The sequence below is a fragment of the Lampris incognitus genome, chromosome 3 (genome assembly GCF_029633865.1).
Source record: "Lampris incognitus isolate fLamInc1 chromosome 3, fLamInc1.hap2, whole genome shotgun sequence".
Classification (NCBI taxonomy): domain Eukaryota; kingdom Metazoa; phylum Chordata; class Actinopteri; order Lampriformes; family Lampridae; genus Lampris; species Lampris incognitus.
In genome coordinates this window covers 102,165,943-102,180,922 of record NC_079213.1, presented here as the reverse complement: position 1 = coordinate 102,180,922, position 14,980 = coordinate 102,165,943, and the positions used below count along the sequence as shown (strand labels likewise).

At 44.0% G+C, this 14,980-nt stretch overlaps 1 protein-coding gene across 1 annotated transcript in view; it reads left to right on the top strand.

The window, feature by feature from the left end:
* ttll7 (tubulin tyrosine ligase-like family, member 7) overlaps nt 1-14,980 on the top strand; it is a 173,083-nt gene that overhangs the window by 90,402 nt on the left and 67,701 nt on the right. The window contains exons 11-12 of the mRNA XM_056276406.1: nt 237-384; nt 3,069-3,142. Of these exons, the coding sequence (XP_056132381.1) occupies nt 237-384; nt 3,069-3,142 (222 nt within the window). The remainder of the gene's footprint in view (nt 1-236; nt 385-3,068; nt 3,143-14,980) is intronic.

Here is a 14,980-nt window from a genome sequence, read left to right as displayed (position 1 = left end):
GCAGACCTGGCCGAGCATGGACATCGACGAACCTCGGCCCCCTCCAAGGCACTCAATATCCAATTTAAAGGGCCAGCGCGCGACTAAAATGAACTGCCCCTTTTCTGCGGGATCGACATGGCCTGCTCGCTCCCAATCAGCCTGTCTGCTCTCCTGTTAATCTTTTTATTTGGGGGGGGGGGGGGACTTTGTGTTTGTGTCTTGACTATGTCTCCATTTCTGTGTCACTTCTTCAGAGCCAGTGATAAGAAACGCAACCTGGCCCAGCAGAAGGCGGAGGCCCAGAGACGGCTTTACGGACACGGGTCGACGAAGAAGCTCTCGGCTACCTCTTCCGACTGGGAGAAACAGCGCCACACGCTGGAGCGGAGGAAAGAAGAGCTGGTACGCCCCAAATAAACAGATGTTTGAAAACCGATTCTTTTATTTATTCACCTTCACCAGGCTGGTGTTGCTGAACAGCGGCTTGTTTTCAGTTCATATTGTTACGACACACATAAATATCGCACATTTGTTTGTTTGTTTGTTTCTTTTATTTTTTTTATTTTTCCCCCTTTTTCTCCACATTTGTCAATTGTACCCGTCCAATTACCCCACTCTTCCGAGCCATCCTCTTCCGAGCCATCCTGGTCGCTGCTGCATCCCCTCTGCCGATCCGGGGAGGGCTGCAGACTACAACATGCCTCCTCTGATACATGTGGAGTCGCCAGCTGCTTCTTTTCACTTGACAGTGAGGAGTTTCGCCAGAAGGACGTAGTAGCGCGTGGGAGAATCGCACAATCCCCCCCACCCCCGAACAGGCGCCCCAACCGGCAATCCCCATGTTGGTAGGCAACAGAACAGACCACTACTCTACCTGGACCCCCCCCCCTTTCTTTATTTAAACATGAAAAAATAAAATGATAAATAATAAAAATAATTCGAAGCGAATGTGACGGAGAATTGCCTAAAAACCCTCCAGGAGCTTGAACAGTGGCATTCTCCAGGCAGCACAATACAAGAAATAATTACAGCAACGCTTACAGTGACAACCGTCATCCTCAACTGTTGGGAGCTGAGCATCGTCACAAGGGCGCACACCCTTACCGTAGTCAAGACGGATTACAGCATCACTTACTCATTTTATGCCATCCAGGGTTTAATAGCTGGTCTGGGAATTTAAAACAGTAACGTGCCAGTCGTAAACCCCATTCTCAGGCCTTAAAAGACTGTCCTGAAATGAGCAGTTACAACATTGCAAGTGTTTCATCACTTCATGAGGAAAGTGCTGATCCGAGACTGGTACGTACGTATATGTTCTTATTGTAGCAAAAAAAACAAAAAAAAAACAATTTAAACACTAAATTAAAACATCACAGGCATTTAAACCTCAAAGGTGTGCCTCATTTAAAGCAATTTAGAGAATTCTTTGTTTTATTGGCCATTTGCGGTGCCGTAAACAACAGAACAGTACCCTGACGTATCGTACTACACACAAGCAACCAGCTGAATGCAGGTAAAGCAAAACTTAAAAAAGAAAGTCATAAAGTGTTTCGCTTTTCTCAGTCTGCGTCAGAAGATAGATGTTTTCTGAGACAAGCGTACGGTTTAATTACATCCTTTTTCAAGTGCAGGGGTCGGGAAGTTTGCAGGGTCCGTCTGGGGCGGAGAGTGGCATAACGCCTCCCGCCCCCTCGATTAGTCTTTTGATCAACCTTGGCAGTAATCAGCGAGAAGAGAGAAAGATGGCGCGGAGCCGCTATTTCACCTTTTAATTTTTTTTTTTTAAGGGACTCAGCCATGGCTTAGCATGCATTTGGGCCTGCATCAGGCGACATGGGAGAGGGTGAAAATCGGCGGTACTCATAGGCTCCCATCCTCCCCCGCCGATTCCATTAGAATTTGCCGGCTATGCACATTACAAGTCCTCATTGAGAAGATTAATGAATACAATGAAAAAGAGGGGTACATAGTTTTCATAGACTGCAGTAAGGCTTTTGATAATGTAAGTCATGCAAAACTCTTTGACACAATGGAGAATATGGGCTTTCCATCTCACCTCGTATCACTCATGGCATCGCTATACAAAGACCAAGAACCTGTTTAATGTATTAATACGAGAGAGTGGTTAGATGAATAACTAGGAATTATGAATCCATGATTGATCCCCCCCCCCAGACTATTCACATTTCTTGCTTTAATTGAAGAGGGATTATAAGAGGGACTGATCATTGTACTACAGATTGAAGGGTTTCTCGATGTCTGGGAATTAAAAAAAAAAATCTGACTGTCGAAAATAATTTTCTCTTCCATATACTCTAAACTTAACATGTCTGATCAACATTGAATAAATCTTTTTTTTATCTTTAAAATCCTGTTTTAGGTACCCGGGTAGCGTGGTGGTCTATTCCGTTGCCTACCAACATGGGGATCGGCAGTATGAATCCCCGTGTTACCTCCGACTTGGTCGGGTGTCCCTACAGACACAACTGATCATGTCTGCAGGTGGGAAGCCAGATGTGGGTATGTGTCCTGGTTGTTGGACTAGTGCCTCCTCTGGTCAGTCGGAGTGCCTGTTGGGGGGGGGGGGCTGGGGGGAATAGCATGATCCTCCCACGCGCTATGTCCCCCTGGCGAAACTCCTCACTGTCAGGTGAAAAGAAGCAACTGGCGACTCCACATGTATCGGAGGAGACATGTGGTAGTCTTCAGCCCTCCCCAGATCAGCAGAGGGGGTGGAGCAGCAACCAGGACAGCTCGTAAGAGTGGGATACTTGGCCAGATACAATTGGGGAGAAAAAGGGAGAAAAACTCCGCAAAAAAAAAATCCTGTTTTAGAGGTCTCAATTTTATTGCCGTTTCTTGGTGTGCTACGTTTTGGATCACAACTCAGACCAGGCCCAATGTCCTATATTCTTTATTCTGACTGCTCTTTTAAAGAGTTTCTTTTTAATTTCAGGATCATTTTAACTACCAAGTCAACCTGGTCTCCTGGGGGAATATTGGTATAGAGCGGAGAGTGTTTTGAACCAACATGTACTGCCTTCTTCCTTTGAGTATTGACCCTCCTGTTCCCTCCTCGTTTCCAGAAAGAGCGACTGGCACAGGTCCGCAAGCAGATCTCCAGGGAGGAGCATGAGAGACGACACCTGGGGAACTACAGGTAAGGAAGATAAGCCCTGCCCGTCTCATCCAACTTTGCCAGCGGTGCTGGCGTTTGTTCACTGGGGGTAGCCAGCACAGCGTCCAGCCTCCCCCCCCCGCCCCCAGCGAATAAATACCAGCTCTTGGTGGGTTAAGAGAACTATGAAAAGGGAACAACTGAGGTTTCCATAATGCGCGGCAGAGGAGTTAGGAGAGAGAGAATAAGTGAGGGAGAGAGAAAGGAAGTGGAAGGTATGACACAGTGGCAGGGTTCAAGTCTTTTACTGTTCCTCGCACAAACAAACCTTGGCAGGATGCAAAGCACGTGTAAAGTCAACTCCCACAGCTAAACTATCCTCCCTCTCCTCCTTCCTCCGTTGCTCCTCTTCTCCTCTCCTCCCGTAGCTCCAGGGGCGTCCACGGAAGACACGGGCCATGTCAGTTTTTGGCTGGACCGGACCAACAGGCCAGTCCTAGAAACACGAATGTCTGTGAGTGATCATGGATCATGTTTGAAGTGACTGAGTCATGAGTTTGACACGATTGGGCCTCTGGATCGGGTGACCAGCAATGTTACTGAAGTTACATGATTGGTTGGCCAACCAACGATGTCACTGGTAAACACAGAAGTGGGAGTTTCCCTATTGACCGTTGCTCGTGAGAGACAGAGTCTATGTCCGAAATCACTCATTACTCACTATATAGCCCACTATATTCACTATATAGTGAGTTCGCCATTTTATAGTGCTGTCCGAATGTATAGTGAGAATTATTATATCCTATATAGTGAACTCAAAGTATCCTACAATGCATCGTGAAAAGTAGTGTACAACCAATGGTCACTAACCAAGCACTATATTCCATCATGCGTTGCGCTGAAAGAAAAATGGCAGATGTACAAGAGGAGAGAGAGCAACAAAAAAAAAAAAACATCTTCATCTTTTCATTTACAATTTGATGATGTCTTGCTAGTATAACGAGAGGAGCACGTCTCAGTTTTCTCTGTCTAGTAATTCTGTTTCTTCTCCTAATCAAACATATTTGAATGATCGTGAGAACAAAAAGAGAAAGATTGATATTGGGTGGCATTTCCACAGAGCTCTAAAAGCTCTGTCTCATGCCTGTGAACAGGCATGAGACAAATCGATGAGTTGTATCATGAAAATATGTTTAATGTGTGCAGAGCAGCGCATCACAATACAAATGGCTACAAAGTAGTTTGTATTTATTAATTTGAGAAAATACGCTCAGTATAATATTTATCTCAAAATGAATGCCGGTATTTTTTATGGATAGTCCACCAGCTCTTGATCTGGCACACTTAATGATGTAATTAATGTCACAGAGAAAATGACCCGAGTAGTGTCCGAAAGGGATTTTGTCATTTTGCTGATGAGCTCACTATATAATCCTCTACATAGAACTCCCTAGATAAGTGAGTAGGGAGTACGAAATATGTGACTGGGTACATCTCAAGTCTCTTATTTGATATTGCCTCACACATTGAGCCTCGCTTGAACTGGAAGTAGTTCTGGTCCACCATTTTGAAGGCCGTCCCAAAGCTCTTATTTCTGCTCTGAGGAGCGAGGATCAAGGAGGGATCTCTGAGGAACCACGTGTGAAGATACAGGGGAGCAGCCTTCCCAGAAGACTTTTAGCTGAACTCCATGATGTATAATTACTCTGCCCCATAAATCTGGCACATTTGAATGAGATGGCAGAGAAACAGCACAAGTGTAAGTGCCCATTATTTTCTGCTTTGATATGTAATGCAAGAAGATGGGAACCTAAACATGTCATTATGTTTATTCAATCCACATTCATGGTTTCTCATACCATTGCTATGCTGACGATACCCAGCTCTTCCCATCATTCCCACCAGATGACCTCACAGTCTCAGCATGGATACCGTCATTCCTTGCTGATATCTCTACGTGGATGAAAGAATGCCGCCTTCAGCTCAACTTATATAAGACTGAGCTCCTTCTCATCCCAGCCAGTCCATCCTTACAACAACAGATCAGTATATCCAGCTTGGATCAACCCAGCTCATACCCACAAAATCTACCCAAAACCTGGGTGTCATGATTGATTACCAACTAACCTTTAAGGTTCACATGGCCTCGATTGCTTGGCTGTGCTGATTTGCCCTGTACAACATCAGGAAAATTAGACCCCACCTGTCTGAGCATACAGTACAACTCCTTGTACATGCTCCTGTAATATCACGCATTGACTACTGCAACTCCTTACTGGCAGGTCTCCCTGCATGCACTTACAAACTTCTGCAAATGATCCAGAATGCAGTAGCCCATCTGGTCTTCAACCAACCCAAAACAGCACATGTCACTCAGCTGTTCATATCCCTCCACTGGCTCCCAGTTGCTGCCCGCATCATATTCAAAACCTTGATGCTCACTTACAAAACAGCAACTAAAACGGCTCCCACCTACCTGAACTCCCTCATTCAGGTCTACACTCAGTCCCGCTCACTACGCTCTGCCAATGAAAGGCGCCTGGCACTTCCACCACAATGGGGCCCTAAGTCACTAGCCAGACTCTTCTCTTCTGTAGTTCCCTGGTGGTGGAATGAGTTACCAAACTATTTGATCCACTGAGTCCCTCTCCATCTTTAAGAAGAAGCTAAAGACCCAGCTCGTTCACGAACACCCCCAGACCTGGTGGTATCAATATACATATATATAAAAAAATTTGCTTCTATGCACCCTTTGCATTGCCTTTGTGCACTGCCTGTTGACACCTATCAGACTTGAACCTAGTTTTTTGGCACTTACTTACGTTGTCGCCTCCTGACTAGATCTTGCTTGTGTTGTATTAACTCTCAGATGTACATCGCTTTGGATAAAAGTGTCTGCTAAATGAAATTGTAACATTGTATCCCGTTAAATCTGTGTCGCCATCATAAGAAACGGACGTTGCTTCACATGACGCTTCAGTGGATCACCCTTGATGCTGAAACATGACGTAATTTCTATAATTTCTTAAAATTCATGGCCAGAACAACGCTGATGTTAGCTTAAGGGTAAAGTTAAAAGAATTATAGATAATGATATTTAGCGGCTGATTCTCCGTTCTCGGCAGGTAATAAAATACACCTCTGCCGAATAATGCCCCCAATATGTAAATTTATTTCTGGAGATCTATGAATCAGATGAATCAGCACATACTTTATTTGATCAACTAAAATTTGAAACACGCCATTCATTTTTCTGCATTTAAAACTTCATTTTAGTATAGCCATGTGAAATCCTGTGCTTAAAAACACATTGACAAAGAACACCAGAGATCACCCTAAGAAATATTGTGAGATTAATCAAGGAAACCTTGTAAATTTCAGATCAATATTATCAAGGAAATTCTACTACTATCGGACAGTTTTACAACAACAACAGCCATTAGGGACGCAACGGTACAGTGGGTATGTCATGGTTTTTTGGCCACAGTAACGGTACGGTTTTGGTATCGTTATATTTATGAAAAAAATAAAAACACATTACCCTTTAAACAATGAAATCTTCATTTTGCCTACAGACAAGTAAAACTTTCCATTCAGAAAATTGGCAGCATGGGCATCCAGGTAGCGTAGCGGTCTAGTCTGTTGCCTACCAACACTGGGATCACTGGTGTCGGGCATCCCTACAGACACAATTGCCTGTGTCTGCGGGTGGGAAGCCGGCTGTCGGTATGTGTCCTGGTCATTGCACTAGCGCCTCCTCTGGTCGGTCGGGGCACCTGTTCAGGGGGAGGGGGAACAGCTTGATCCTCCCACGTGCTACATCCCTCTGGTGAAAACATTACAATTAAAAGTGCTTCTTATCTTTGACAACCTGTAGGTGCTTAGCCTTCTTCTATAGCTTAAATAAATAGGGTACATAACTTGTATAGGCAATATTAAATGTAAAAAAGTGCATAAAGTGCAACATCATCTTTATGTTGAGATTCTAGATAGAGTGTCTGTCAATTCGTTTTCAATTTCTCTTTGATATTTCATGTAGTTTGAGAATTACTTTGCTGCTGAAATGTGTGTGGGAGGGGACATTGTAATGTGGTTCAGTTTTTTCATCAGGTGATAAAATCCAGAGTCGGTAACCACCAAATACGGCTGAAAATCTTTGGCTATGAACACTCCTACTGCTGTCATTATTTCTTTGTTTATTCTTAATTTATCGCAAATTATTGTTGGAGGGCAGCAGTGAGAGACTGTTGTGGTTTCGCTAACAAATGGACTCTCCTTGCTCCACCTGCAAGAGATACAGCCAGGAGATGGTGACGTAAATGAGACATGTTGTTAGAAGTGTTTCCACTCGGGAAGCCAACAGTGGCAAAGCAATGCTTGCAGACTATACTTTGTTTGTTTGCCAGAACGGACCAGAACTGACAACAAAGTAATGAGCCCCCACCCCATGTCCCAAGTGGTGACATCAGTCCCAGTCCCAGTCCTACAGTGGGTTAGTCAGTAAACGGTCTCCTACTTAGTCTGAGTCGAACCCCCAAAACTACGACACAAGAATAACCACAACATAAACACCACATCATTGAAACACAATTTTAAATCTAACATTAACAGTCCCATCAGCCATTGCGCTGCCCCAGCACAGAACCACCGACAGTCAGAGTGACCGGCTACCCCGGTCGCTACAGTATGACATCATTGTTTTGTTTGTAAGGCGCGTGTGTAGCAGATTTGGAATGGAGTGTTTACTCACTTTATTATTAAAAATCTACATTCCACGCAGCCCTAACCCACTGTTTAAAATAAGAGTATGTTTTATTTGTCTGCATTTGTACATTAGGAAAAGTTAAGCATACTGTTGGGTCTAAAATGTTACACAGCCACCTGCCACCACTGGGGGGGCTGCACCCACCACTAGGGGGAGCTGTAGCCCCCAGCCCCCCCCTTTCCCTGGACTAATGGTTATAGACAATATTCTCCCAGACCTCTTGTTCAAGCTCAATGTCCAGGTCCCTTTGCCATATTATCCTCAGACTCTTCACTTATACCATACAAAGCATTTGCTGCACTTTGTAAAATACATAGGATGATTGTACAATAGCTTTAAGGACCTTTGCAATACATGGCATGGCTCAGGTGGTAGAGTGGGTCGTCTAGTAATCAGAAGGTCGCTGGTTTGATCCCCGGCTCCTGCGGTGAGCATGTCAAAGTGTCCTTGAGAAAGACACTGAACCCTTAACTGCTGCTGATGAGCAGGTTGTCACCTTGCATGGCAGCCGCCACCATCAGTGTATGAATGTGTGTGTGAATGGGTGAATGTGAGGCATACATTGTAAAGCGCTTTGAGTGGTCATAGACTAGAAAAGCACTATATAAAGTGCAGTCCATTTACCAATTTACTTCCATCCCGTTCTGTATTGTAACCCATAGATTGTACACAACTCTGTCATTTGAGGTATTTCCAAAAGTCCCTTTTATCAATTAAATTATATCGATTCTTTAGCCCCTGATAGGAGTAGAACACTCCTTCCCCAAATAGATCAGCAATTGTGGCTAAACCTTAAATGTGCCCTGCCCTCCAACATAATGTTTCCTTCCCTATCTTAATCGCAGGATTCTCCCATAAGGATGAGTAACTGTGTTTATATTGGGACAGGCCAAACATTTTATGGACCTTGTTCCAAACCTCCCATGAGTACTGAAGTAATGGATTAATATTCTCTTCAGGAGGAGACTGATGGTTTTTGAGACAGAGCATCAATAAATCTAAAAGGGGAGGTAAATGACTTCTCTATCTCCATCCAATCCAGATGTGAACTACGCCCTGACCAGTGTTTGCATAGCTTAACCATTTCAAAGGCAATACTGTAAAGTTCTATGTTTGGCAATGCCAGTCCTGCTCTCATTTTAGCGGTAAACAACTTAGTTTGACTAATTCGGGGTTTATTCCTATTCCACAGGTAATCCCTAACTACCTCGTTATACTGCTTAAGCACTGAAAGGAAAATTTAAAGGAAGCAGCATAGAAATATAGTTAATCTAATCATTTTAACTGTATCTACCCCCCCCCCCCCACACTCACAGATAAATTCAACATTTTCCACTTGACAAAACTAGTCTTAATATTTTGGAGCACTGTATTTATATTAATTTGAACAATCTCCTGAAAGGCTGCAGTCAATATTATGCCCAAATATTTCATTCCCAATGATAGTCGTTTAAATGGAAATACTCCAATGTCAGCAGGGGAGTAACCCAAGGAGACAGGCATTACTCTGAGTTTTGCTAGTTGATTTTGTAGCCTGAAATCTGAGAAAAACTGTCAATGTCTATAACTTAAGTGACTTCTTGAGTCATCACCTGTCTGTCTGAGTGGCAAGTCACGATTCCCATCACAGGCCTGTGAGAGGCGCTGCCCCCCACCTCCTCCTGACAGATAGACAGACAGCCAATCATCCGGACTGAGGTCTGTCTGGAACACTCTTAATTAAGATGTCGGTATTCACATGGTGTCCAGCTACAGAGCGAGTGTCTGATTAACACAGCGTACCTCGTTAGAGGAGCTCTCCTAACGAACTCAACTTATACCACTATCAAATGCAATGGATGCAAGACACCCCGGACTTTGCCTATGAAAGGAAAGCCTGTTTTTTATTGTGCAAATGTTTTTGCCAAGCGGTTACAGAGCGTCATGCTGAAATAGTGAAAAGGGGGTTATTTGGGGGGGGGCATTTGTATGTGTGTGGCGTATGCATGGCTGCCATAGAGAAAAATGTGTAACAAGTTTTAAACTTGTATAGTTGGGGTTTGTTTCTGGCCTCATAAGGGAAACAATCACAATTACCAACATTATCTCTCTGAATAGATAGGCTGCATTGTATGAGAAAATATTAATACAGACAACTTATGATTTAGCATTGTTATTTGCATTTTCTACAAGGCAGTCTGTCAGCAAAGCAGGAAGTAAGTTCTCATATTTACTGAAATTGCGCACACAATTTTTGTGGTGTTTTGGAGACACACAGAAGAGTGCCAAGTATTATGGCAGCTAGTGGGGTGTTACCTTTGCAAGATATAAGTTACAGAACAGGCAGGACTCAACTGCAGAAATAAAGTCAAGAGGCAGGAGTATGTTAAGATCTGTCAGCTTACTGGAAGCAGTAGGCAGGCAACAAGTCCAAATAATTCAAGGTTCAAAGCCAAGGGTCAGTCTAATCAAGCAGAGGTACAGAATTTTGAGGCAGGGTTCAAAGTAATACTTACAAGCAGGGGTCATAACAAGCAGGGGTCATAACTGGCTGACAAAAAGACAGAAGGTGGGATTCGAAGCAGGTAAGGCACAAACTAGGATCTGGCAGATTACTGTTGTACAGAGTGGTATAAATACAACTGACTAATGAGCTGATGGGAACCAAATATGCAAAACTTGGAGGGCTGCCAGATTGGCTGATAAGTGGTACAGGTGGGTGTGTAAGGTGTTTTGGAGGGAACAGTTGCTAGCAGATGATGGTGTGGAGGTATGATTCCTGTGCAGGGACACAGCAGGGGGAGAGGGTTAGGAGGAACAGGAGATTCCAGCTGAGTCCATGACAGTACCCCCCCCCCCCATGGACACCTCCAGGCATCCTCTAGGGATGGTCACGGTAGAGGCGACGAAATTCACCAAGAATGTGGGACCCAGCAACTCTGCCCAGGGTTGTAACCCTCCAAGTCTTCCAGTTTATTAAGTCCCCACCCATGGGACTTCTGGAGATTTTTGACTGTGTAGACCTCAGAGCCAGGGAGGTGGGTTGGAGGGTAGAGCGAGCATGCTGCTTCTGACAGGCTTCACGCAGGACACATGGAACCTGGATCCTTCTGAGGTTCCTGGGGAGCTGCAGACATACTGCAGAAGGGTTGATGACTTTGGCAATGTGGAATGAACTGATGAACCAGTGGGCCAATTCCAAGAGTACACTCAGAGTGAGAAGTCCGGGGCAGTGAACCACAAGTTCTGGCCCCCCTGGTATCTAGGAGCAGCAGCAGTGAGGCCACTCCAGGGCTGCCATTACCTTACTGACCCATCTCAATCTTGCCTATCGACAGAATAAAACCCAGGAGACAGGTCTGATGAAACTCACTTCTCAACTTTGATGAATAGCTGCTGAATCTGGGTGGAGAGACTGTCCACCCTGTTGAGAAGAAACTGCAGATTCTGAGCGACTGCCATCATGTTGCGCTAGTGCTGGCTTAATGTTACCCTGCTTATCTACCAATGAACAAAGCCCATGGAAATCTGCTGAGTCCATTACTGGCTAGATCGTACCATCACAGATCTGGAAGGACTCAAGTGCAGAAACAGTCAAGAGGCAGGAGTATGTTAAGATCAGCTAGTTTACTGGAAGTGACATCTTCAGACTGAAGATGTCACTTAGTTGAGTGATGAACCATATCTGTCAATAAACGTTGTATCCAGATGAATTGATTCAACCTGCTTTGATTTTCTTACCTGGATTACTGAACATGCATCAAGACTCCTGTTTTTTCATCAGTGCCACCATCTCCAAACCATACAACATAGCTGGTCTCACTACCATTTTGTAAACCTTCCCTTTAACTCTTGCTGGTACCCTTCTGTCGCAAATCACTCCTGACACTCTTCTCCACCCACTTCACCCTGCCTGCACTCTCTTCATCACCTCTTTTCCACATTCAATCAACATTCTCAAAGCAAACATCACATCTGTAGTGCTCTTTCGTTGCATGAAATGTATTTGCATGTGCTTGTGTGTGTGTGTATGTATATGTGTGTGTTCGTGTGTGTGTGTGTGTGTGTGTGTGTGTGTGTGTGTGTGTATATATATACACTCACCGGCCACTTTATTAGGCACACCTGTCCAACTGCTCGTTAACGCAAATTTCTAATCAGCCAATCACATGGCAGCAACTCAATGCATTTAGGCATGTAGACATGGTCAAGACGATCTGCTGCAGTTCAAACCGAGCATCAGAATGGGGAAGAAAGGTGATTTAAGTGACTTTGAACGTGGCATGGTTGTTGGTGCCAGACGGGCTGGTCTGAGTATTTCAGAAACTGCTGATCTACTGGGATTTTCACACACAACCATCTCTAGGGTTTACAGAGAATGGTCCGAAAAAGAGAAAATATCCAGTGAGCGGCAGTTCTGTGGGCGAAAATGCCTTGTTGATGCCAGAGGTCAGAGGAGAATGGCCAGACTGGTTCGAGCTGATAGAAAGGCAACAGTAACTCAAATAACCATTCATTACAACCGAGGTATGCAGAAGAGCATCTCTGAACGCACAACACGTCGAACCTTGAGGCAGATGGGCTACAGCAGCAGAAGACCACACCGGGTGCCACTCCTGTCAGCTAAGAACAGGAAACTGAGGCTACAATTCGCACAAAAATTGGACAATAGAAGATTGGAAAAACGTTGCCTGGTCTGATGAGTCTCGATTTCTGCTGCGACATTCGGATGGTAGGGTAAGAATTTGGCGTCAACAACATGAAAGCATGGATCCATCCTGCCTTGTATCAACGGTTCAGGCTGGTGGTGGTGTAATGGTGCGGGGGATATTTTCTTGGCACACTTTGGGCCCCTTAGTACCAATTGAGCATCGTGTCAACACCACAGCCTACCTGAGTATTGTTGCTGACCATGTCCATCCCTTTATGACCACAGTGTTCCCATCTTCTGATGGCTACTTCCAGCAGGATAACGTGCCATGTCATAAAGCTCGAATCATCTCAGACTGGTTTCTTGAACATGACAATAAGTTCACTGTACTCAAATGGCCTCCACAGTCACCAGATCTCAATCCAATAGAGCACCTTTGGGATGTGGTGGACCGGGAGATTCGCATCATGGATGTGCAGCCGACAAATCTGCAGCAACTGCGTGATGCTATCATGTCAATATGGACCAAACTCTCTGAGGAATGTTTCCAGTACCTTGTTGAATCTATGCCACGAAGGATTAAGGCAGTTCTAAAGGCAAAAGGGGGTCCAACCCAGTACTAGCAAGGTGTACCTAATAAAGTGCCCAGTGAGTATATATATATATATATATAGATAGATAGATAGATAGATATAGGGTGTCTCCCCGCCTGCTGCCCAATGACTGCTGGGATAGGCTCCAGCATCCTGAGAGCAGGATAAGCAGTTTGGATAATGGATGGCTGGTTGGATGTTTGTGTGTGTGTGTGTGTGTGTGTATGTATATATATATATATATATATATATATATATATATATGCTACTTGAAGTGGAGTCTAAAACGCTGGAGGTAGAGATAATAGGGCTAAGTAAGGTATGGAGGACTGGTGATGGGCATTTCACTACAGATTCAAGCACTATGGTGTACAGTGGAGGAACAAAAGGACAAAATGGTGTTGCAATCATGTTACTGGGAGAAGCAAGAAAATGTCTACTAAGTTACAACAGTCTCAGATTGAATTGCACTATGCAGAATCAACACTAAACCGTTCATTACAACAATTGTGCAAATATATGCACCAACCTCGACACATTCAGACACTGAAATGGAAGAATCTTATGAGCAATTGCAATCTGTGTATGATTCCATCAAGAAAAGCGAACTTATTGTGATAATGGGGGACTTGAATGCCAAAGTTGGAAAAAAAACAAGGATATGATATAGGAACATTTGGACTTGGAGACCACAATAGAAATGGTGAACATTTAGCAGAATTCTGTGAAGCAAATGAGCTTCTTCTCATTAACACAATGTTTCAGCATCACATAAGAAGAAGATATACTTGGGTATCTCCTAATGGAGGATACCAGAATCAGATAGAGTATATCGTTATTCCTAGAAAATGGAGGTCATTTGTTTTGGATGCCAAGTCTAGACCAGGAGTTGATTGTGACACAGACGACGTTCTGGTGGTGGCTAAACTTTGACTCAGACTGCTCAAGAAAAGGAACCAAAAGCCACCTATCAAGTATGATTTAACTCAGTTAAAATCTGAAGATACCAAAGCAAAGTTCAAGATTGAAACACAGAACCGTTTTGAAGCTTTATTGTCAGAAACCCAGGAACAGGCAACTCCTGAGGAGTTGTGGTCTAACATGAAAGAGGCATGGCATGAAACAGCAAAGAAAACTTTGGGAAGAAGGCCACGGAAAGAATGGAAAACATGGATTAGCGAAGAGACCTTAAAACTCCATCCATCCATTATCCAAACCGCTAAACCAAGCTCTTAGTGTCGCGGAGATCCTGGAGCCTATCCAAGCAGTCAATGAGCGGCAGGCAGCGAGACACCCTGGACAGGCTGCTAGGCCATCACAGGGCAAAACTCATTGAAGAAAAATGTCTAGCATGGCAGAGCAATAATAAAGTACTATATCATTCTCTGGCTGCAGAGACACAGAGGAAGCTTAGAGAAGATAAAAACACCTGGCTAAAAGAAGAATGTTTGAAGATAGATGAATTTGATAGAGAAGGAAAAGCAAAAGAACTCTTTGAGAAAGTCAAAGCAGTGAAAACAAAAGTTTTCAAACTTCATCAGACATGCATAAGGGATAAGGATGACAAGGTGCTGACTGAACCCAGTGAGACACTGAACCGATGGAAAGAATATGGAACTAATTTGTTTAAAAAACATGATGGAGGGACCCCTCTCAAATGTATAAATTTTGATGAATCAGAGCCGGTTCTACTTCTTTCTGAGGTGGAAAAAGCCATCGCTAAATTAAAAACTAACAAGGCACCAGGTGTTGATGGAATACCAGCAGAGCTTCTGAAAAACAGTGGTCAATCAGCTGTAGTAGCACTACACCAGCTGGTTTGCATGAAAGAGTGGAGAACACAGGAATTTGTCACAATTTTCAAATCTGGATGCAGCAAAGACTGTGCAAAC